General features: G+C 42.9%; 1 protein-coding gene across 1 annotated transcript in view; it reads left to right on the top strand.

Moving 5' to 3' along the window:
- tecpr2 (tectonin beta-propeller repeat containing 2) overlaps nt 1-23500 on the top strand; it is a 139850-nt gene that overhangs the window by 88234 nt on the left and 28116 nt on the right. The window contains exons 15-17 of the mRNA XM_070879345.1: nt 63-152; nt 8048-8281; nt 20501-20649. Of these exons, the coding sequence (XP_070735446.1) occupies nt 63-152; nt 8048-8281; nt 20501-20649 (473 nt within the window). The remainder of the gene's footprint in view (nt 1-62; nt 153-8047; nt 8282-20500; nt 20650-23500) is intronic.

The following is a 23500-nucleotide window of genomic DNA, read 5'->3' as shown; positions in this document are numbered from 1 at the left end:
AATTTGATCTCCCTACGTCAGCAAGATGTTTAAAAAAAATCCAATTTCACTTACTTTTATAGCTACATATTGGAAGGCAGTTGTACCTCGAGGAACTGTATCAGCTATAAAATGGGCGTTTGTCATGGCTTCCATGGCCCCTACTAAAAAAGGTTAGTAGCTGCCACAAGCAATTCAACGAGCTTCCACAACCAAATAGTTCATGCAGTTATATCATTATTATTGTAACTTTCTCACAGGCTAATCCAACTGCTTCTTGTTATACGGGCTTAAGAAAATAAGACAGCAGTAGATCTCCTGTTTCTGTGTTTTACTGCAGCCCTGCTCTGTGGTCCCAGAATTCCCTTGAAGCAACATCCTCTCTGTGGCCCAACGCAGATGCTGGTATGTTCCCCAAGGTGGTTCCTGGGAGAAGAAAAAGATAAAAAGGAAAAAAATAGAAACCTGAAATAAAAACAGGAAATTCTTAAAGTACGCAGATCTGTTAGCATCTGTAAAGAAAAAAGATGGGTTATCGTTTTGGATGCCGATCCTTCATCAGAACTGGAAACTGGGAGATCAACAACCCTCTTTAAAGGACAGAGCAGAGAGGTGGTTTGGACATTGGGACCCGAGTTCAATTCCAGCCCAAAGTGTTGAATGAATGTCTCCTCTGTCTGCTGGCTAAGGATACTATGTGAAATGAGTTTGAGTAGTCTCATTCCAGTCTCAAGTAGCCTATCTATGAACCCAAGTTTCGAGCCGCACCTAGAACGGCGCAGTCCTGACCTGGACGCCCGTTTTTCACGCCATAAAGTGCGCCTAAAAAAAACCTCCAGATTCTCCACCTCCCTGCAGGTCTTCTGGCCCTCGGCGCAGCGCAGCAGGAGCTGTAGGGGGCGGAGCCAGGTCCCTACGCTGAAAACAGTGCCGGGACCTCTGCACATGCGCGCTACAGTGGCCGCGCAAGTGCAGTAGCTCCAGGCGCCCGAAACTGTGTGGGAGGGGCCCGAAGCACGCAGCCCCTAGCCCTGGTCCAATGGCCTCACTGGGGCTGCGTGAATAAGGCTCCTCCCACGGCCAGCTCCTGCTTCCTCCCGACCCGACTCGACTCCCGCTTCCCGCCTCCGGACCTGACACCGAACGACACCCGCCCCCCCCCCCCCCCCCCCATCGGACTCGACACCGACCCGACTCCCGCTCCCCCCCCCTCCCATCGGACACGACACCGACCCGACTACCGCTCTCTCTCTCCCCGCCCCCCCCCCCCCCCCCACCCCCGACCCGACCCAACTCCCGCCTCCCGACCCGACTCCCGCTCCCCCCCCCCCGGACTGGATCCGACATGACCTCCCTCCCCCCGACCTGACCTCCCTCTCCCTCCCTCCCCCCGACCCGAACCAAACCGACCTCCCTCCCACCACCCCCCCGACCCGACCCGACCCAACGCCATCTACCTGTAAATCTGGTGCTGGGGACGGGCCCTGCCCGAAGTACGGGCCCGGCCCGTTCAGCCTCCCTTCCCCTTCTCCTTTCCCCCCCCCCCCCATCTCCTTCCCCCATCTCCTTCCCCCCATCTCCTTCCCCCCCCATCTCCTTCCCCCCCATGTCCTTTCCCCCATCTCCTTTCTCCCCCCATCTCCTTTCCCCCCCATCTCCTTTCTCCCCCCCATCTCCTTTCCCCCCTCATCTCCTTTCCCCCCCATCTCCTTTCTCCCCCTTCTCCCCCATCCCTCCCCCTTCTCCCCCTCCCCTCCCTCTGCTCCCCCCCTCTCTCCCTCTACCCCCCTCCTCCCCCTCTCCTCATTGTCAGAAACATAGACACTGACAGACAGAGAATGAGAGACACACACAGACAGACAGAGAGATAGAGACACTGACAGAGACACACTGGGGGGGGCATCCCAGCACGTTGTTGGAGGGCTCCCGGTGCTGCAGTTGGTAAGTAGAAAATGTTTTATTTATTGATTTTTTTAAAAAATTATTTCTTATTAATTTTTTTTGATTGATTTATTGGTTGATTTATTGATGTATTTATCATTTATTATTGATGATGGCTCTTTATTTGTAAAACTGAAGTGTTTAATGGTTGTAAACTTCCCTTTAACCTAGAAAACTAGCCTTAATTTGGTTCTGTTTGATGATGTCACTCAAACAGGCCTAAGGATAGTTACTGCCAGAAATAGAAAAAAATGCTGCACCTGCACAAATATGGGGCGTGCTTGTGAGTTGGGGCTAGGGCAGAGTAGAGGTTGGTCATTTCCCTCAGAAGATTAGAGAGGCTAGATAGAAATCAGGTTGGGGACAATTGTGAATGATCTCTGCATTAAGCTGTGTTTTATCTGATTTGGGAGTGCTTGGTGCTGACACTAACATCCTGATTAGCATAGAAATGTAAGAAAATATTGGGGGAGGTGGAACGAGGGTCAATGAGAACAACAGTTACTGTACTAACTTCTTTTACAAAAAAGTAGTTGATGGATTTAATAGTTTACCAAAAGATTTTTTTTTAAAGCCACAACAGGGTTAACAAAAATCTGGATGACATGCACAGATCATCTCAGTCGGGAAGTGAAGCAACATTAGAAAGACAAAAAAAAAGTGAATAGCGATCCAAAATGGAGGAAAATTAAGAGGATAGACACGTAAAGCCTGAAGTTTCAAAAGTTAAACTTCAAACCAGCCAAGGAGATAGATGAGATACTTTTCCTGCAGTTTGTGCTGAGCTTGGTTGGAGCCATAAGGCAGGGCAAAGGGAGAGAACACCCATACTTTGCAGGCCCATGGATACATCAAAAACTTTCTCATGCCATACAGACACTTTCCCACATCCTACAAGCATACTGGACAACATGCAGCATGTAAAACATTTAATATAGGTGCAAAGAAAAGGCAATGTGTCCATGTTTTGTTTTGTCATGTAGCAATCACAGTTTTCCCTAACATGGATTCTTTCTGATGTGTCCAATCTCTTGAGGAAAATAGCCAACCACAGTTAAAGCCTCTGGGGAGTGAATACTAGGTGAAATTTCTTGTTGAAGTTTTATTATCCACATAATTATTTACCAACCATTTGCTTTCCTGTACAAGGCAGGTGCCATTATGTTCAAAGCCACTGATTTGCATTTTCATGGAAAAATAGATGGAATTGTAGAATGCAATCTCCAAAACACTGGTAAAAATTCTGGCATAACGTAATAAAAATGGATTTTGACTTTTTTAATAAATGGAAAATCATTGCTCTGATCAGAGCCTTTAATATTGTTTGCTTGCAGTTATTTTATTTATTTCAATCCCATTCTTAAACAGATTTATCTTTCAGTTGTCTTTTAAAAGAGTTAATTTAACATGATTATTAACTGATTTTGCTGTTGAACATACATACTTTTTGGGAGTGGAGGATTTCTTAAATTCTCCTGCTAATTGAAGGTTGCAAATTTTGTACTTGTGTCTGCCATCATGGTCCAAGCTGTCTTGCATCTATGCTATCCTCATTATTTAAAGATCTGGATCACATCTCCTCTTAGCCTAATATTCATCAATGAAAAACAAGTTCCATTTTGTGGGCCTAGTTTCATTCTACATAATGTAAAGCTTTAATGACCAGAATATCCTAGTAGCTCTTCCCTAGACCTTTTTTCAGTGCATCAACAACTTGCATTTTTTTAAAGCATCCCTGAGATAGCCAAAAGTCTAAGCACTATACAAGGGAGAGAATGCACTGAGCAAGAGATGGGAAGGATTAAGGGAGGGTGGAAAGGGAATAGAACACAACGATTAAGATTTATTTTAGAGACTTTCAAGGGAAGGAAAGTGGGAGCAAGGTAAAGTGGTTTTGGGAGAGTTCTAAAGAACAAGAGGAATGGTTAAAAGATTGACTTTCAATGGCTGAGTTGAAGCAACATATGCGCTAGTTATGATATATGGCTGGAGAAGATTGTTGAGGTGAAGTGGATGGAAACCATACGATTTAGCTAGCATGAGAACCTTGGAGAGATTTGGAAACTTCGATAAGTTATGATCTTTAAATCGATATGCTGGGTTTTAGGGATGCAGGGCTGAAAAGTTTTTAATTTATTGAAGTTTGTGAAGAGTGGAGGAAGGAGGTTGGTGACCGTGTTTGAGAAATCAATTTTTGAGGTGATGAAGGTATGAATTAAGATTTCAGCAATGGTGAGTGAGAAATAGGAACACAACAGGGTAGTGTTCTAGAGGTAGAAAAATACAGCCTTGGCAACTGATTGGTATTGGAGTAAGAGCAGCAACTTTTGACCAAGCAGAGCAATGTGTGCTGCCTGATTTAGCTTGAGTGGTCAACTGGGGAGACTAATGGAGCTGGAGCGAGAGGCACAAGTATGAACCCAAGAAGATGGGTTCAGTTTTGTGATGCTGAGATGAAGGAAATTTTGGCTTTTACAAGACCTAATGATGAACAGGCAGCTGAATAGTATGTCAACAACGTTGGAGTCAGTGATGGTGGCAGTCTTGTCCTTTTGAAAATCGGGTGCCCAATGAGTATGCATGGTTACAGCAATTGCTTCTGAATTACAATCAAATTCCCTTGTTGTATCCCACCATTTAATTAGTCATGTTGCTAACAGCTTCACATTAACTGGATACTTTCAGTGAATGTTCAATAAACACATCTAAATTCTTTTTCCTTTTCCACCTTTGCTAATAGGCATGTGTGACCTTTGAGTGCAAAAATGCAATGTCTACCAGCTCACTGGATAACCTCCATGACTGGTGGGTACTACATGCCATTTCTGTAATATTTTCTTTTATTTTCCTGTTTAAATTTAATCTTATTAATATCATTTTTGGTTGGTCAAGCCCTCCCTGATTTTATAGTGCTCTCTTCTATTTATGAAGAAGCACCTGATGATTGGACATTTCCCAATCCCATAGTTGTCAACCCATTTCAAAATAGGATCCATTCACTTTGTATATATTTTGTGTTATTTCATTATTTTTATTTAATTGTGCACTACTTTGAATTCTAAACCATTTTGTGCTCTTTAGCCCATTGTAAGGTCTCTAACTTTTTGTCGGGCCTCTCTCTCAAATGCTGTAATATGCTGCACTGTGAAATGGTGGTATAAGAGTTTCTACCTGAAATTTCCCAAAAAGAGAGTTCCTGATTTTAATTATGCAATTGACAAGTGGGAGGCAGGTACTGCCTCACGAGAAGAAAATAACAAAAGGACCAATGGATCTGTTAAATAGTTCCATTTTTATTGGGCCCTTCCACAGTATTTGGAGAAAGGCTTCATCCTGCCTTCCAAAACAGCCCACTTCACAGCAAGAAACAGATCAGTACTGATCCCAACTCTCTCAATATTCTTAGTTGGACAGGTCATGAATAGTGATCCAGAAATACAGGGAACAGCAAGTCGGTCAAGGGTCACAGGACTGCAGTGGACCTCTATGGCCAAATTTTGAATATAACTATTTAGTTTAGGTGTTCTAGATTCTTTTGGATGCCAGATGTCATAGTAAATTGTATAATGTGCCCTTCCCTATCATTTATGAATAGTGTAAATCTTCTTCTTAGGCAGTCCCTTGGACTTGCTTCCACACTAAAATGAGTTCCAAGGTGACTGTTGCCAGGTCCCGAACTTCATTTTAAAGGGTGGAAGATGCCTGTGCATGAATTCTTTTAATGTGGGGTGGCCATTGCACACCAGTTTACTACACGGACTTGACAGAGCAAGGTCTTGGTCCAATGGCAAGGGGATCCAAGATGATTGGAGACCATGCTCTGCTGCATGGGCCTAGCACACATACATGCACATGTTCCTGCTGACCCCCTCCCTTCCTCCCTCAGGTCCTCTCTCCTGGGTTTTCAGAGATCGCAGTGTAGGGAACGCATTCATCTTTGAGCGGCTTGCGTATTTGTCCATAGAATACTGACACTGTACCCCAGGCCCCCCGGCTCCAGCTCCAGCACGCTGCTCTCCATCCGTAGGCTCTGATGCGCTTTTTCCACTCTCTCCAGCCGCTCACACTTTGGTCATTGATTCTTTACTAGTGATCACGCGTATTCTTGCCTCTTGTCCCAGCCTTGCTGCTGGCCTCAGGTTCCGACCTTGCTGCTGGCCTCCTGTCCCGATTTCCCTGCTGATCCATACTGTACCTTTCCTGGGTCCTGACCTCGCTGCTGGTCTCGTGTCCCGACCTCCGTGCTGGCCTGTGCTGTACCTTTCCTGGGTCCCGATCTCATTGCTGGCCCGTGTTAAACCTTTCCTGGACCCCGGTCCTCTGATCCTTGTCGCCCGCCAATTCTTGCCGGTCCTTCGATACTAACTAAGCTGATAGAATTCTTTGATGAGTTAATGGAAAAAATAGACCAGGGTAATGAAGTAGATGTCATATACTTGGATTTTCAAAAAGCCTTGGATAAGGTACCAAATGTTAGGCTAAAAACAAAGGTTAGGTCGTGTGGAGTCGGAGACAAATAGCTGAATGGATAGCAAATTGGCTAAAAAATAGAAAGCAGAGAGTAGGGGTAAATGGTAGTTATTCAGATTGGAGGAAGGTAGAAAGCTGTGTTCCACAAGGATCAATGCTGGGATCACTGTTATTCATAATTTGCATTCATGATTTGGACTTAGGAATAAGTAACTCAATATCAAAATTTGCAGATGATACCAAACTGGGGGTATAGTTGACACCGAAGAGGAGTTCAACATATTACAAGAAGATGTTAAAAAAATTTCACACTTGGCAGTTAAAGTAGTAAATAAACCTTAACATAGATAAATATGAGATGCTGCACTTTGGTAGGAAAATAGAAACCACCTACACCTTCGAAAATAAGAAACTGAATGGGGTAGAAGAGCAAAAGCAGCTTAATAGAAACAGAAAATGATGGAAATACTCAGCTGGTCAGGCCGCATGAAAAAGGATATAGTGGCACTGGAGAAGGTGCAAAAAGGATTTACAAGGATGATACCAGAATACCAGGGGATGCAGAAACAGATCTCTGAAGAAGTCCACTAAACACTGCCTTCTCCAAATAGTCCTTTCCATTCAGCACCACTTGCTGTTGCTCAGAACTGCCGAACCAGTTTACAGACCAGCAAGGTAATTTGCCATTAATTCCATGAACCTCAAGTCTTCTGGCTAATCCAGGTAAATTAAATTACCGGATAACTCTCCTCTACAGATTTAGTAATTCTTCCAATGGATAAGTGAGACGTGATTTATTGCTTCTAAAGTCTACTTTTAAAGCACGTCTTAAAATTTCCCAAACATCATCTATTGATTTCAACTAAGATTTGTAAACACTTGAGCACGTGTTTGCTGCAAAAAGGAGAGATGTTGCACCTACATACAACATTCTGTGTAAATCCAAAGATGCCACATAGAATGACAAAGATTCATGCACAGATTCTCTCACCCGTGGAGCTCACTTCCAAACACCATTTGGAAGATGGCTACTTGTACGCACAAGTTCAAATTCTGAATTATCAGTACCCTTTTGAGCCAGGGCTGCTGGAGCATGCATTAGGCTGAAACATTTGTTGTCTGCTTGTACCTCTGCATTATTTCCTCCAAGCTTTATGATGCCAATACCACTGGAATAAAAGGAGTTGAGCTACAGGTCAGCCATGGTCTAATAGAATAGCAGAATAGACTCAAGGGGCTGAATGGCCTATTCCTGTTTCTATTCTTTGAGAGCTCTTTCCTTGCAATTATCTCTGGCTCTACTCTTGTGCTGTGAAATGTGTGGGTGTGGTTGGTGATTTTTAACCTGGAGTAAAACGGCTGTCTTTCAAAATAAAAAGATTCTAAAGTAAACACAATAAGCAGAACAATGAACTTTTAATGCTTTTATATTTTTTTAATGAATCATGATTGCATTACACAGATTAGTAAATGAGAGCTGTTGAATAGACTGCTAGATCATGGCTTCTTTATTCATTTGCTATTTGCCCATCTGTGTTACAACTGCCCCTTTAAATTATGGAAATCTCCATGGTGCTTTTTGTCTGCACCTGAGCTCATTGGATAGTGCTGCATTAATAATGAAAATGATCTTCATGTAACATGATTTCTTCTGTAGGAAGTTTTCTGTGGCTGGGACAAAGCAGCAAGGACCTATTCTGCATCAGTGATCAAAATCCTCAGTTTCGGCCTTCCACAGTACAATTACCTCCTGATGTAGAGATGGTAGAGATTTCTGCCAGCCACGACACAGTATGGGGTCTGGACTTGAAAGGCAAAATTCATATAAGGACTTTGTCAGAGAACTGCCCAAGTGGTATGCATTGGACCAAACTGGATCTTACACAGTTGGGTAAGGTTATTTTTTTAACAGTTTTGTTACAGCTAGCTTTTTAGCTTATTTGCTAAGGGGTTGCACTGCATAAGGGGACCTCTTGCATTTACCTTGTATTGTCCAAATATGTCTTATTTTCTCTTCCCCCCCCCCCCCCCCCCGAAACCTTCACTACACTGGTAGGGTGTCTCTATTTTCCACAATCATATCCTTCTAGTCTTTCCGAAAATGTAAAATTGCATCAAACCCTAGACTTACTTGCATAATGGCATATTATAATGTAAGACATCTCCCCGTACCTCCTCTGTTTCTTTTTGGAAAACTGATATGAAGTTTCATATAATGTCTCTAACTTGTATTGTATTTAATTAGTACTATTCAATGTGAGCAACGGCAAAAAAAACCTTTGCTTGGCATTAATGACCAATCCACAACTTTAATTCAGTTATTTTGTTTACTAGTGTGGCAACAACAACAACTTGCATTTACATGGCACCTTTAACATACCAAGGCACTTCATTGGAGTGTAATCAAACAAAATTGAACACCAAGCCACATAAGATATTGGGACAGGTGACCAAAAGCTTGGACAAAGAGGATCGGGTTTAAGGAGAATCGTAAAGGAGATGGAAGAGTTATAGATCCTGAGAGGTTTAGGGATGGAATTCCAGAGCTTGGGGCCTAGGCAGCAGAAGACACGGATGCCAATGGAACGATTAAACTCAAGAATGCGCAAGAGGCCAGAATTGAAGGAGTGCATAGATCTCGGAGGGTTGTAGGGCTGGAGGAGGTTACAGAGTTGGGATAGAGGTGTCAAATTAATTATCCAAAAACATTGCAGTTTTCTCAATATAATATGGGGTAGAAAGTGACGAATTCTTCTCTAGTTGGCGGTCTGCCCTGTCAGCTGTCAAAATAGAAAAGACCTGGTTGGCTGATTGAACCAGTTCAACCATCGAAGAATAGTAGATATTATGAGGTTGCATCGTTCTTTGTTCTGGTTGACAATTTTGAAGTGTCAGTAATGCAATCATGGAATACTTGGAAATTACTAATTGTTTTGTTCAAAATTATTCCTCTACTGTTACTGTAGCTATTTGCTTTCTCAACTTTTCACGAACTTGTCACAAATTGTGCAATTTGTGCTTATTTTTTTAATATACCTACTATGACCTCGAGTTAATGAGCTTAAGTGCCTTTTCCGATATATACTCCAAACAGGCTCAAACCCAAGTTTTCATTTCATATATTTTTAGCATCCTTCTTTGTAAGGAATGGAATATCATCAGTATTGTGAGCTTTGTATCTTGTTACAGCTAACAATTTGTTGTGAGTGGAGGTTTGTTTGAGGTTTATTGGGTTGATGGCAGACAGAAATATGTCTTTGGTATAATTTTGTGACGACTTAAAAACTGGCCCATATATTCCAGAAGATGTGTGTTTACTTAATTGTATTCTATGGTTGTATCATCATGATACTGTAATTTTTATATTACAAGAATCTGTGCTATTGTGGTTAATAGCCCTATCTAAAAAGGAATTTTCAAAATACAAGGATTTTTCACTCCTCAAAAGTTCTGACGCAGGAGCAGAGATCTCTTTGAATACATAGAACTCCATGATCATTTGGGGCTCAAGTTGTAATATGAAACTGCATTCTGTTTACAAAGGGTCAAAAGAAGACACCCTGTTATAATTTCTTAGATTTTTCAGAATATTAGAAAAACTTGTCTAACAACAAGTTTTGTTGGATTGTTTTTATCTGGAGAAAACTTGAATAGGATAAATTAACCCCTTGTGGCCTTGCTACATATTTCATACAGTTTTAGTACTGTATGTGGGGAAAATTGCGGTTGGAGACTTGCTTTGGACAAACGCCTCCAACCCGAAAAAAATTACCAAAATACCTGGTGGTCCCGGAGGAACGTACGATTCCAGTCGGAGGTCTTCATTCACTGCGCAGCGCACGAGGACATGTCTTCCAGATACCCTGGAATCATGTGGGCCTGGACCACCAATCTAGTATTCTCATTGATAATAATGGGAGCTCTGTTTGTACGAGCTCCCATTACTATCAATGAGAATACCCATCACTAAAACAAGAAACACAGCACAATAAATAAAAAAAAACACCTCACATATTTAAAATTAATTGAAATTGAATGTAATTCATAGAATTATAGGGCACAAGTTTCGGACTGCGCCGGCCCGTTTTTCGCGGCAGAAAGTGCGCCTAAAAAAAACTTACCTATTCTCCGGCTCCCTGCAGGTCCTCTGGAGCTGGGCGCGGCGCAGCACATGCTGTGGGGGGCGGAGCCAGGTCCCTGCACTGAAAACAGTGCCGGGACCTCTGCACATGCGCGCTACAGTGGGCGCACATGTGCAGTAGCTCCAGGCGCCCAAAACTGTGGGAGAGGCCCGAAGCACGCAGCCCCAAGCCCTGGCCGAATGGCCTCACTGGGGCTGCGTGATAAGGCTCCTCCCATCCAACCCGACCCGACCCCCGCTCTCCCCCCCCCCCACCCCCGGCGACCCGACCTCCGCTCCCCCCCCCCAACCTCCGCGACTCTTCACCCCCCCCCCAGACCTCCGTGACTCTCTCTCCCCCCTCCGCGACTCCCACCTCCCACCACCCCCCCCCCTCACCCCCCGGGACCCAACGCCAGCTACCTGTAAATCCAGCCGTTCAGCCTCCTTCTCTCCCTTCTCCCCCCTCCCCTTCCCTTCTCTCCCTTCTCTCCCCCCTCCCTTCTCCCCCCCTCTCTCCTTCCCTCCTCTCTCCATCCCTCCCTCCCTCCTCTCTCCTTCCCACCCTCCCTCCTCTCTCCTTCTCTCCTCTCGCCTTTCCTCCCTCCTTCCTCTCTCTTTCCATCCTCCCTCCTCTCTCCTTCCCTCCTCTCTCCTTCCCTCCTTCCCTCCCTCCTCTCTCCTTCCCTCCCTCCCTCCTCCCTCCTTCCCTCCCTCCATCCTCTCTCCCTTCTCCCCCCACCCCATTCCTCCCCCTCTTCCTCCCCTCCTCCTCCTCCTCCCCCTCCTCCCCCACGCCCCTCCTCCTCTCGCACCCCACCCACCCCCCTTCTCCCCCTCTTCCCCCCACCCCCTTCTCCCCCTCTCCCCCCCTTCTCCCCCTCCCACCCCCCTTCTCCCCTTCCCCTTCTCCCCCTCCCCCCACCCCCTTCTCCCCCCCACCACCTTCTCCCCCTCCCCTCGCTGTCAGAAACACAGACACTGACAGACAGAGAGTGAGAGACACACACAGACAGACAGACAGAGAGATAGAGATACTGACCCAGCACGCTGTTGGAGGACTCCCGGTGCTGCAGTCGGTAAGTAGAACATTTTTTATTTATTGATTTTTGGGGAAAAAAATATTTTTTATTAATTTTTTTTGATTGATTTATTGGTTGATTTATTGATGTATTTATCATTTATTATTGATGATGGCTCTTTATTTGTAAAACTGAAGTGTTTAATGTTTGTAAACTTCCCTTTAACCGCCCCCGCCCCCTCCACCCATTCCCTACGCCTAATTTGTAACCTACGCCTGATTTTCTAAAGTGTAGACAAGGTTTTTTCGAACGTACAAAAATCTTCACTTACTCCTTCTAAGTTAGTTTGGAGTAAGTTTTCACTGCCTAAACTTTGAAAACAGGTGTAAGTAGCCGGACACGCCCCCTTTTGGAAAAAAAATTCTGTTCCAAAGTGAAACTGTTCTAACTGACTCGAACTGGAGCAAACTAAATGCCGAGAATTCAAATTTCTAAGATACTCCATTCTAAACCAGTTGCTCCAAAAAACCAGGAGCAACTCAGGCCGAAACTTGGCCCCATAGAAGTTTACAGCATGGAAGGAGGCCATTACAGCCCATTGTGTCCGCGCCGGCCAACAAGAGGCTATCCAGCCTAATCCCACTTTCCAGCTCTAGGTCCGTAACCCTGTAGGTTACGGCACATCAGGTGCACATCCAAGTACTTTTTAAATGTGATGAGTGTTTCTACTTCTACCACCCGTTCATGCAGTGAATTCCAGACCCCCACAATCCTTTCTGTGAAGAAATTTCCCTTCAAATCCCCTCTAAACCTTCTACCAATTACTTTAAATTTATGCCCCATGGTTGTTGACCCCTCTGATAAGGGAAATCGGCCCTTTCTATCCACTAAATCTGGGCCCTTCATAATTTTATACACCTCAATGAGATCTCCCTTCAGCCTCCTCTGTTCCAACGAAAACAAACCATGCCTATCCAATCTGTCCTCATAGTTAAGATTCTCCACTCCTGGCAACATCCTCGTAAATCTTCTCTGTACCCTCTCCAATGCAATCACGTCCTTCCTGTAATTCGGTGACCAGAACTGTACGCAGTACTCCAGCTATGGCCTAACCAGTGTTTTATACAATTCAAGCATAACCTCGCTGCTCTTATATTCTATACCTCAATTAATAAAGGCAAGCATTCCGTATGCCTTCTTAACCACCTTATCTAACTGACCTGCTATCTTCAGGGATCTGTGGACATGCACTCCCAGGTCCCTTTGTTAGAAACATAGAAATTTACAGCGCAGAAGGCGGCCATTTCGGCCCATCGTGTCTGCGCCGGCCGACAAAGAGCCGCACGGCCCTCGGTCAGCAACCCTGAAGGTTACATATAAACCTAGGAACAATGGCGGACAGGTAAAGAGCAACCAGCCCAACCAGTCCACCCCACAAAACTACGATACCCTATGTATCACAACACTTTACACTCCACCCCACATGGAGCCATGCAATCTCCTGGGAGAGGCAAAAAACCAGATGAAAAACCCAGGCCAATAGGGGAAAAAAACAATCTGGGAAAATTACTCTCCGACCCATCCAGGCGATCGAAACTAGTCTAGGAGATCACTCTGGCCGTATTAGATTCCTTAAAGTGCACCCCATAGAACTCAGCTGCCCTGCCATCCCTCTAATTAGACTAATCTGTTATAAAAGAAAAAGAGAGATATTTATCAATCAATCTGGAGTTTATCTTCCTGCTGCTTGCCGACCTCCGGGCCTCCCGCTCATTGCTGGCCTCCCTCTGCTCACCGATCTCTGGGCCTCCTGCTCCTTGCCAACCTCCGACTGTGCAGCGCTCCCTCAGTCTTGTGGCAACGAACCCACAATTTTCTGGCAGCTCACGGACTCTCTCCCGAACTCCCGGACTCTCTCCCGAACTCCCGGACTCTCTCCCGAACTCACGGACTCTCTCACGGACTCGCTCCCGGACTCTCTCCTGAACTCACGTACTCTCTCCCGAACTCCCGGACTCTCTCCCGAACTCCCGGACTCGCTCCCGAACTCACGTACTCTCTCCCGAACTCCCGGACTCTCTCCCGAACTCACGGACTCTCTCCCGAACTCACGGACTCTCTCCCGAACTCTCTCCCGAACTCACGTACTCTCTCCCGAACTCACGTACTCGCTCCCGGACTCGCTCCCGAACTCCCGGACTCGCTCCCGAACTCACAGACTCGCTCCCGAACTCATGTACTCTCTCCCGAACTCCCGGACTCTCTCCCGAATCATGGACTCTCTCCCGAACTCCCAGACTCTCTCCTGAACTCTCGGACTCTCCCGAACTCTCTAATTAAATGTTTTAGAAAAATATATTTTTGGGGGGAAATTTTAAAAATAAACTTACCTTAATGGACAGGGTTTTTAAATATAAAAATGAGTGATTAAATTAAATGTTTCTATTTTTTAAAACTCTTACGCTGGTAAAAGTAGGCTATATGCCTGCTTTTACCAGGCGTAAGAGTTTGAAGGACATTCACTGTGCAAGGTTTGGGCGAATAGCCCGATCTCTGCCCTGCGGATGTCCTTCCTGTGGGGATGCGTAGGATCTTCCAAAATAAATTTTGACTGATCGGAAAAGCCGGTTCTCGAGGCGCATTGCGCCTCGAGAACCGGCTTTTGCGAGGCCTCGCTGGGTGCTTGCGCACATCTTACGCACCCGGTGAGGCAGCAATTTTCGGCTCATTATATTTGCCTATTATCTTTACAATTTGTAGAAGCAAATACATTTGATTAGTTGCTGTAGCCTATAAGGATCAGGTCAACATATTTGGCAGTTTCTGCCTTCCATATTGACAGCCACTATGCAAATTTTAGTGGGCAGTGTTGCTGCTAATTAGAGTAATTGTTAGTGTCAAGCTATGTGACTTAAAACATAGACTACCTGATCACGATGGATATAGGCCACTCATGGGTAGTTTAGTATAACAATTAGAAACGGTGTTCAAAAAGAAAAATTGAAACACTTGTTTTTCAGAAGTTTAGATTCAATAGGCTATCCTTTGAGGTGATTTGTGAGTGGTTCCCTGTCATAACCCCAAAATAGTGTTGACAAACTGAACAAAGTCAATTCCATAGCCTCCTTCATCTATTTAAAGATATTTTTTTAAAAACTTGCCTCAACTAGTCAAGTGTAGACTTGCCATGGCACTTTGCCATGACCCTAGAAAATGAAAACAGCAGTGCAGAGTAGGCGTTATCTGACCCTGTGCTGTGGATCACGGTGACGCTGTTTAAAATCAAAACATTTTAACAGCTGTATCATGTGATTGCTCTAGTGATACCCAAAGCATATGACATGTGGTATTTTGATAACTGCTGATGTAGTAACCATGTATGAAAAAATATAACTGCCAGATTGTCTCTAATATCCATCAAGATTTTTTTTACATTCTAAATGATTTAAAGTTGGATTATTGAATGTTTCATAAGCTATTGTGAAATCTTTTCCATCATTTTCTTGCAGTAATCTGATTAGTTTAAGTCCTAGTCCTGGGTTAGTCCTAGCACTTGGAAATGAGTCAATTTTAAAAGGGAAATGCAATACTACATGTTTCTAAACTAAGCAAGAATTCACTTGCAGTAAAATCAATGAATGCACTGAGGGAGGGAGAGAATGTGTGTATGTGTACACATGTTCACATGTATGCATGTGTGTACGTGTGTCTATATGTTGTTAGAAATTGTCTCTTTACGGCTATCTCTGGTCACTTTAAATAATCAGGTCCGAGGGCAAACCAAATGTGGTTGATATATTGTGTTTAATCAGAGTTTAAGACGGAATATAACACAGTAAAAACATACGACCATAACAATAGTTGAAATCGATCCAATCGGACAGATGGTTGACACACTTGAGCAATTCTGTTCTTCCTATCGTCTAGGGCTTCCTTCACTCTCTCTTCCTCCTTCTCTCTTTCTCTTTCCCCTCTGTGTGCCTCCTTCCCTTTCTCTGTTTCGTCTGAGTATAAACTTCCAGAAAGTTACTTTTAACCTATTTGTTGGGGTGGGTCTGAATCTGAATATTGACTAGACTTTTTGACCTATAGAGGTTACCCTAAAAACTTAATAGCCAATAAGGATTCTAGTTCTTTGTTTCAATTCTTGTTTCAAGAACCCGCCTTAAAGATGTCTTACGATTTTGGTCACATGTCATCGTTTATACCTTCTCTAAGTCGCTTTTCTGTAGAATTCCTTTCATCGCTCTCTATATTCTCTTGGGTACAATCAATACAAAGCCTAGTCCTTTATCCTTTGAACTATAAAGCCCAAACCAGAGTTTTGTCACTTTAACCGGTCTTTACGTCATAGCAAAGTGCCTGTGTTCACGTTAATTCCTATAAACTTCCTTTGATTCTAAGCCTTTCCTTATACAAATTGTCTTAAAGATACATAAACAAACTGAAGCTTTAACTTGAAAACCACAGATAATTAGCATTTTTAAGCATTCCCTATCACTCTAAGGAGACACCTCGTCTCCAGTTCAAAACAACGATTTAAAACACAGCATCCGTATCAGTTTTATACATTTTTAGGCATCCTTAGTTTCTAACAACTTACTATTGGACCTGTTTTTAGCTGGATAACATTATAACTTGAGTCAGAAAATTGTGAGTTGAAGCCCCAAAAGCACAATAATCTGTGCTGACACTTCAGTGCAGTGCTGCACTGCCAAAGGTACTACCTTTTGGTTGAGAAGTTATACCAAAGTTTTGTCTGTTTACTCTGGTGGTTCAGGTGGATGTAAGAGATTCCATAGGACTACTGAGAAGAGTGGGAAATTCTGGCCCAACTTCCTCCCTCAGCCAAACTTCCTCCCTCAGCCAACACCATTGAAACCGATTTACCTGATAATTTATCTAATTTCTATTAATGAGGTCTTGCTGTGCCCAGAATAACTGCTGCATTCACCTACAGTGTTTGCACTTCAAAAGCAATTTATTGGTTGTGAAGCACTTTATGATATCCTGAGGACATCATATAAATTCAAGTTTTAAAACAATACATATTTATCTTCATCAAACATGTCTTGACTATGAAACCACTGTGTTCAAACTACATCAGCTATTACCAGTGCAACCATTAAGTATTTCTGATGGCCACGAGTTAAATGATTTGCTTTCCATGTCAGTAAAAATGTGTTTAAACATCTCTGGTATATAATGTACAATTTTTACTCATCAATTCACTCCACGAGCTTATATAGTTGAAAAAAAAATTCCAGAGGCAGATGGAAGGGCTTTGTCATTGCTGACGCACAATGCTGATGATGGAATGTTAACCTTGAAATATTTAGCTGTATGTAGCTTTGAAGACACTGTGCCTCCAGCTAAGCCATCTGGAATATTGTACAGTGTAATGATGTCTATTCTAGGAATTGTAGCATGAAGCTTCTGTCCGCATAGTTAAGAATTGTTTTTGTCATTTAAGCTATTCTGTTATGATAGCAAGGCTTATATTATTTAAAGGAATTGAAGTGGGTTCACGCAATTGGATTTAGTCAATGAACACTGTCTAAATAAGCTAATGCAAGGGGCCAAGTCTATATATGGAGTGTATAAGCTCAACAGAACACTTTGGCCTTCTACAAAATCTGAATAAAGCTTTGAATTAAACACTAATACAAAAGCAAAATACTGCTTATGCTGAAAATCTGAAATGAAAACTGAAAATGCTGGAAATACTCAGCAGGTCAGGAAGCATCTGTGGAGAGAGAAACAGTTAACGTTTCAGGTCGATGACCTTTCGTTAGAATTGGAAAAAGTTAGAGATGCAACAGGTTTTAAGTAAATGCAGAGGCGAGGGAGAGGAGGAAAGAACGAAAGGGAAGATCTGTAATAGGTTGGAAGGCAGGAGAGATTAAATGACAAAAGGGATAGTGGTGCAAGGCGAAAGGAGATGGTATTGGGACAAGAACAAAAGATGGGTCGAGAGGTGGTGTAAATGGATGAAACAGCAATTTACTTGTACTTCTTTCAATTTAGTATACTATATTTGTTGCTCACAATGCAGTCTTATCTACATTGGGGATACCAAAAGCAGTTTGGCAGAAAACTAACATAATACCTGTACGTATATTTAAGATGGGGGATAGAACATGTCCAGGGAATTATAGACCAGTCAGCTTAACATTAGTGGTAGAAAAAATAATGGAATCCCTACTAAAGGAGAAACTAGACGAACATCTAGAAACCCAAAATATAATAACGAATAGTCAGCATGGATTTCAAAAAGGAAAGTCTTGCTTGACCAACCTCATTGAATTTTTTGAAGTGGTAACATAGACAATAGACAATGGTAATGCAGTAGATGTAATTTATCTAGATTTTCAAAATGTCTTCGATAAGGTACCCTTATAATAGACTGATGAACAAGATCGGAGAATGCGGAGTCAGGGGAAAGTAGCAGAATGGATAGCTAACTCGCTTCAAGACAGAAAGCAGAGAGTGGGGGTAAAAGGTAGCTAGTCACAGTGGCAGTGGTTTTCCACATGGATCAGTACTGGGACCACTGTTGTTCACAATTTATATTAACGATTTAGACTTTGGAATCAAAAACACAATTTTTAAATTTGCAGATGACGCTGATAGTCAATAATGAGGAGGATTGCAACAAATTCCAGGAGGATATTAATACATTTGTAGAATGGGCATATAATTGGCAAAGAAAGTTCAACACAGAAAAATGTAAGGTATTACATTTTGATAGGAAGAATAGGGAGGTCACTTATTAGTTGGAGGGTGAGAGTCTAGGTGGGGTAGAGGAACAAAGGGATCTCGGAGTACAAATACACAAATTGCTAAAAGTTGCAACATAGGTTAGCAAGACCATTTTAAAAAAAAGCAAACCAAGCACTAGGGTTTATTTCTAGAGGTATAGAATTGAAAAGTAGAGAAGTTATGCTAAACCGCACTTAACTGCGTACAGTTCTGGTCACCATATTATAAAAAGAATATAGAGGCGCTGGAGAGGGTGCAGAGAAGATTTACAAGGATTATACCAGAAATGTGAGGGTATACATATCAGAAAAGGATGAACAGGCTGGGTCTCTTTTCTCTTGAAAAAAAGACTGAGGGGTGACCTAATAGAGGTCTTTAAAATTATGAAAGGTTTTAATAGAGTGGATACAGAGATAATGTTTCCACTTGTGGGGAAGAGCATAACTAGAGGCCATCCATACAAGATAATCACCAAGAAATCCAATAGGGAATTCAGAAAAAAGTTCTTTAACAAAAGAGTGGCAAGAATATAGAACTCGCTACCACAGGGAGTGGTTAAAGCGAATAGTATGGATACATTTAAGGGGCCTGTTTCTGTGCCGTATATCCTATGTAATCCTATGTAAATTCAGTCTGCAAGTGTGACCCCGAGCTTCCGGTCGCCTGAGACTTTAATTCTTCGTTCCACGACCACGCTGACCTCTTTGTCCTCGGTCTCCTGCACTGTTCCAACAAAGCTCAACGTAAGCTCGAGGAACAGCACCTCCTCTTTCGTTTAAGCACTTTATAGCCTTCCGGACTTGACATTGATTTCAACAATTTCAGATCATAATCCCTGCTCCTGTTTTTTCGGGTGGCAGCTATTGCTGCTGATTCTGATATTCCCATTTATACCTCTTCTAAACCCATCTTTTGTTACCATCACATTTCGCCTTGCACCATCATTCCTTTTGTCATTTAATCTCTCCTGCCTTCTGCCCTATCACAGACCTTCCCTTTTGTTCTTTCCTCACCTCCCATCTTTTTCTGCCCCTGACTTGCTTAAACCCTGTTACATCTCTAATTTTTTCTAGTTCTGACGAAAGATAATTTACCTGAAACATTAACTCTTTTTCTCTTTCCACAGATGCTGCCTGACCCGCTGAGTTTTTTTTTCAGCATTTTCTGTTTTTATGAAAGTTTTGAGTCTGCTTAAACAGCTAGGGGCCAAAATTGCTGCCTTCTTTAAGGTCCATTACCTAGAGGCGGGAATGGGACAGTAAGGCCTTTCCGATGGGGCCAGGCGAATGGGCTGACCATTCAGAAATTGCCCCCGGATCGGGTGCGGTGAAAACGGGCCCAAGGATTTGGGTGGAGAATAATTACTTAATTCAAATTATCCACCCCATTTGGGGTGGAGGGTAATTTCGCCCCCCTAATCTTTACTTCTGTACAGAAGTTGCCTTTATGCAGTTATATGAAGCTAACCTATCTTTAATCTTTGTAATCCATGAAATGCCATTTCTGAGGAAAACTGGATGTTTCAAATGAAACTAAATTGAAGAGATTTTCATTCACACTCTTTGTTTGCTGTGAATAACTCAGTTCGTCTGCTAGGTGCAAATGTTAATTGTTGGACTTAGCTATTCATGGTACAGTCAAACAATAGCTTGGGTAGTTCTGCTGATAATCACTACGTCTTGAGTCAAATCCCTCAATGTTTTAATGTACCTGTGCTGTATCTTTTAGCTTCTCAAACATAAGCTGTAACCTATGATAGTTAGGTGCTTTTCACATTGTATCACTTTTATGTTCATCGTTTTAATCAATGTACACTACTAATCAAACTTTTAAGTTTGTGAGGTCTTCAATTTGCAGGCAAAGCTCCAGGCATGGTAATGTATATAGAGCAGAGTATTTAATAATAACAACCAGCAGCTATAATCAATCTTTCTCCTTCTCTCTTTCTCTCCCCTTCCCCTCCTCTGGGTCTTGCTTGTATATTCATCTTCCCCTTTTCCAAGGGTGAAAGGAGCCACAACTCCACCCTCCTTTAGTCTAGTCCCTTGGGATTATGGCAGGAGTAAAATTTGATACATAGACATAATCAGCATTCACCATTACTTCCAGCTGTATTTCTAGCCTGAAGCTTCATTGCAAAAGTTTTTTTTCTTTTCAGGTGCTGAATGTCCGCCTTCTGTTTCTAAAAGTTTTTTTTTCTCTTCAGGAAGTATAAAACTAGCAAGCCTAGCTTGTGGAGGTCAGCATGTGTGGGCTTGTGATGTTGATGGAATGATTTACTTCCGTGTGGGGACACAACCATTGAACTCCAGCATGATGCTGCCTGCTTGGATAACCATTGAGCCACCTGAGCAGGTAGGCACCGGAGATAGGTATTTTTCTTTCTCTTCTAATTTGGTAAATATGTCTGTGACGGGAGATGGAACACTCCTACACTATGGGCACCCAGCATCAAGCACTCCCAGTTTAGATGTGGCACACCAGAATGCAAAGTAAAGCTCACTGTCCACTGCTCCAACAGTATACCTTAACCTAAAACTGCAAAGGATATACCAATGTGAATTTTTCCATTTCCCAAATTAGCTATATAGGGCGTCTGCATTAATCGGTGAATTTAGTACTGAATTGAACTGTTCTAGTTCGTTAGTGATTGCTAAGAGTGGATGCATGCATGTGTTCAGGTGAAGATATTATATTGGCCCAGATTTTGCTGTCAGCGGCAAAGAAACGGCGCTTGCTGTTCATCTCACTGATAACTGTCCACAGAGTTTTTGCGGGCTTCTCCGTGTAGATTTCCTCTAATCCGACGCCTTTTCCAGTGCGGCACTCTCTACCGGGAATCTATGGTGTCTGTGGGCAGGTCAAGAAACAGTGAGCTTTACGAGGATATTGCCAGAACTGGGAGGATGCAACTATCATGAAAGATTGAGTAGGCTGGAGGTCTTTCTCTGGAAAAGAGAAGTCTTAAGTGGAGACTTGATAGAGTTAAAATTATGGAAAGGTTCTGCAGTGTGGTTTTGGAGAAACTCAGTGGTGTGAATGTGTAACTTGCACCCACATGGAGTGGTTGAAGCAATTGGCATAGTTGCATTTAAGGGGAAGCTAGATAAAAGGAAAGACTGGTACATGAGGAAGAAAGAAATAGAAGGATATGTTGATAGGGTGAGGTGAAGCAAGGTGGATAGGAGGCTCGTGTGGAGCATAAACATTGGACCTATTGGGCTGAATGGCCTGTTTCTGTGCTGTAAAATTCTATTCTATTCTAATCTAATTTTTTAGCCTTGTTTCTTTGTCCCTCGTGTTCTGAAATGCTTATGATTTTAATACCAGTTGAGCAAGGGATACAATTATGTCTTTGATAACATTTTGAAGCTGCTGAGTCCCACAACTACTTTTTTCAATTTTCCATCCATCTTTCTCCCCCACCCCACCCTCCAATTTTCTATCTTTATGTCTCATGCCCAGAAGGCAATGACTCATCCTGAGGTATAGTTCCAACTCCTGACCTGCAACTCCTCACGTGTGAACTTAGTGATTGTAAGCAGGCTGTTCGACTGTGGAATGTGAACCTGATTTTTTCCGTGTCTAACATCAGTATGCATACTTTCCAGCAGAGGCTGGAAAAAGATAGACCAAAATAAAGTGATCAGGAGCATGAAGCCTGACTGATTTCCCTTCGTGTTTTTGTCCCACCTCCAAACCCAGGGCACTGAGGCTAATTGTAATTTCCTTTCTGATGCCATGGTTGAGATCAATTAACTCTGCATAGAGTAGGGACTTTTCCTCATTTGTATGCTTCAATGCCACTCTGCTTGATTTACTCACTATGGATACCCTGAAGCATATTTTTAAAGTTTAACATTAAAATGTGCCAGTTAATGAGTCATATTACAATTTGATCCATATTGACAGTTAAATTGTCATACTGAAGGCCAAACAGTTCTGATGAAGGGTCATCAACCCGAAACGTTAACTGCTTCCTCTCCACAGATGTTGCCTGACCTGCTGAGATTTCCAGCATTTTCTGTTTTTATATTAGTTGAGAAGTGTAAATTGCTTAAAATCAGGCAGAAAATCCAGGTAGGGACAATTACCTAAATGGAAAAACAAGAATTTCCCTGAATCTTTGAGCAGGTCATGAGTTAAGAAAGAGAATGGGCAAGAAAATTAGAAGACAGCTCGAGCAGATGTAATGCTTTGCCTGCCACCTTGCATGGTTGCCTACTGAAGTATCTGTAGTTACCATTTCTGGCCCTCTCCCTTCCCACATATTTACATGTTACCAATGGCGCAGTATCTGCGGACATGGGGTTAGTTTCCATATGTATGCCAAATTCGCCCTGCTCTGTCTCACCATGGCCACGTTTATATTGGCAGACTGCTTCCAAACATTAAGTTATGGCTGAGCAGATCTTCCAGAAATTGAACATTGAGAACACCAAAGCCATCTTTTGATCCTGGAAAAATCTTTATATCCTTTCCTTCAACTCCATCCCATGTCCTGCAGCTTGTTCAGGCTGAACCAGATGGTGCATAACCTTCAGGCGTTGTTAAATACTGTTCTATGCTTCAAATTCAATAGCTTCTCCATTACCAAAACAGTTTACTTCCACCTCCACACTATTGCATTACTCCACCATTACCTCACTCCCTCCACTACTGAAACCCTGATTCACATTTTTGTTATCTCCTGACTCGATTTTATTAATACAAGCCTCCCAAGTTTAATCCTGCACAAATTCCAACTCCACTACCATCTGCATCCTGCACCTAGTCCTGCTCATCAGTCACTCTGTCTTCACCAACCTCCAAATGGCTCCCTGTCTCCAATGTATCAAATTCACAATGCTTGTCCTCATTTATAAGCTTCTGTGACCTCATTCCACGTTATCTCTGCACTTACTCTAGCTTTATGTCCCAACCTGTGCTCTTCAGTCTTCATCTGTGATCTCCTGCACATTCCCTGCTCCTCTCTCTGCTCTTCCATCAATTGTCTGTGCTCTTCTGTCTGGAACTCCCTTCATAAACCCTTCCACCATTCTACTCTCTGTGGCTTTAAAAAGCCCCTACAAAAACCTACCTTTTCAGCTATGATTTTGGTCATGTCTCACTTCTACTACTTCATGGAATCACTATCTTCACTGTGAAGCATCTTGGGACATATTGTATATTAAGAGTGAGTGCTATATGAATGCAAATTATTTTT

This window comes from Pristiophorus japonicus, chromosome 4, assembly GCF_044704955.1.
Source record: "Pristiophorus japonicus isolate sPriJap1 chromosome 4, sPriJap1.hap1, whole genome shotgun sequence".
Taxonomy (NCBI): Eukaryota; Metazoa; Chordata; class Chondrichthyes; family Pristiophoridae; genus Pristiophorus; species Pristiophorus japonicus.
This window is presented reverse-complemented; position numbering and strand designations above follow the sequence as displayed.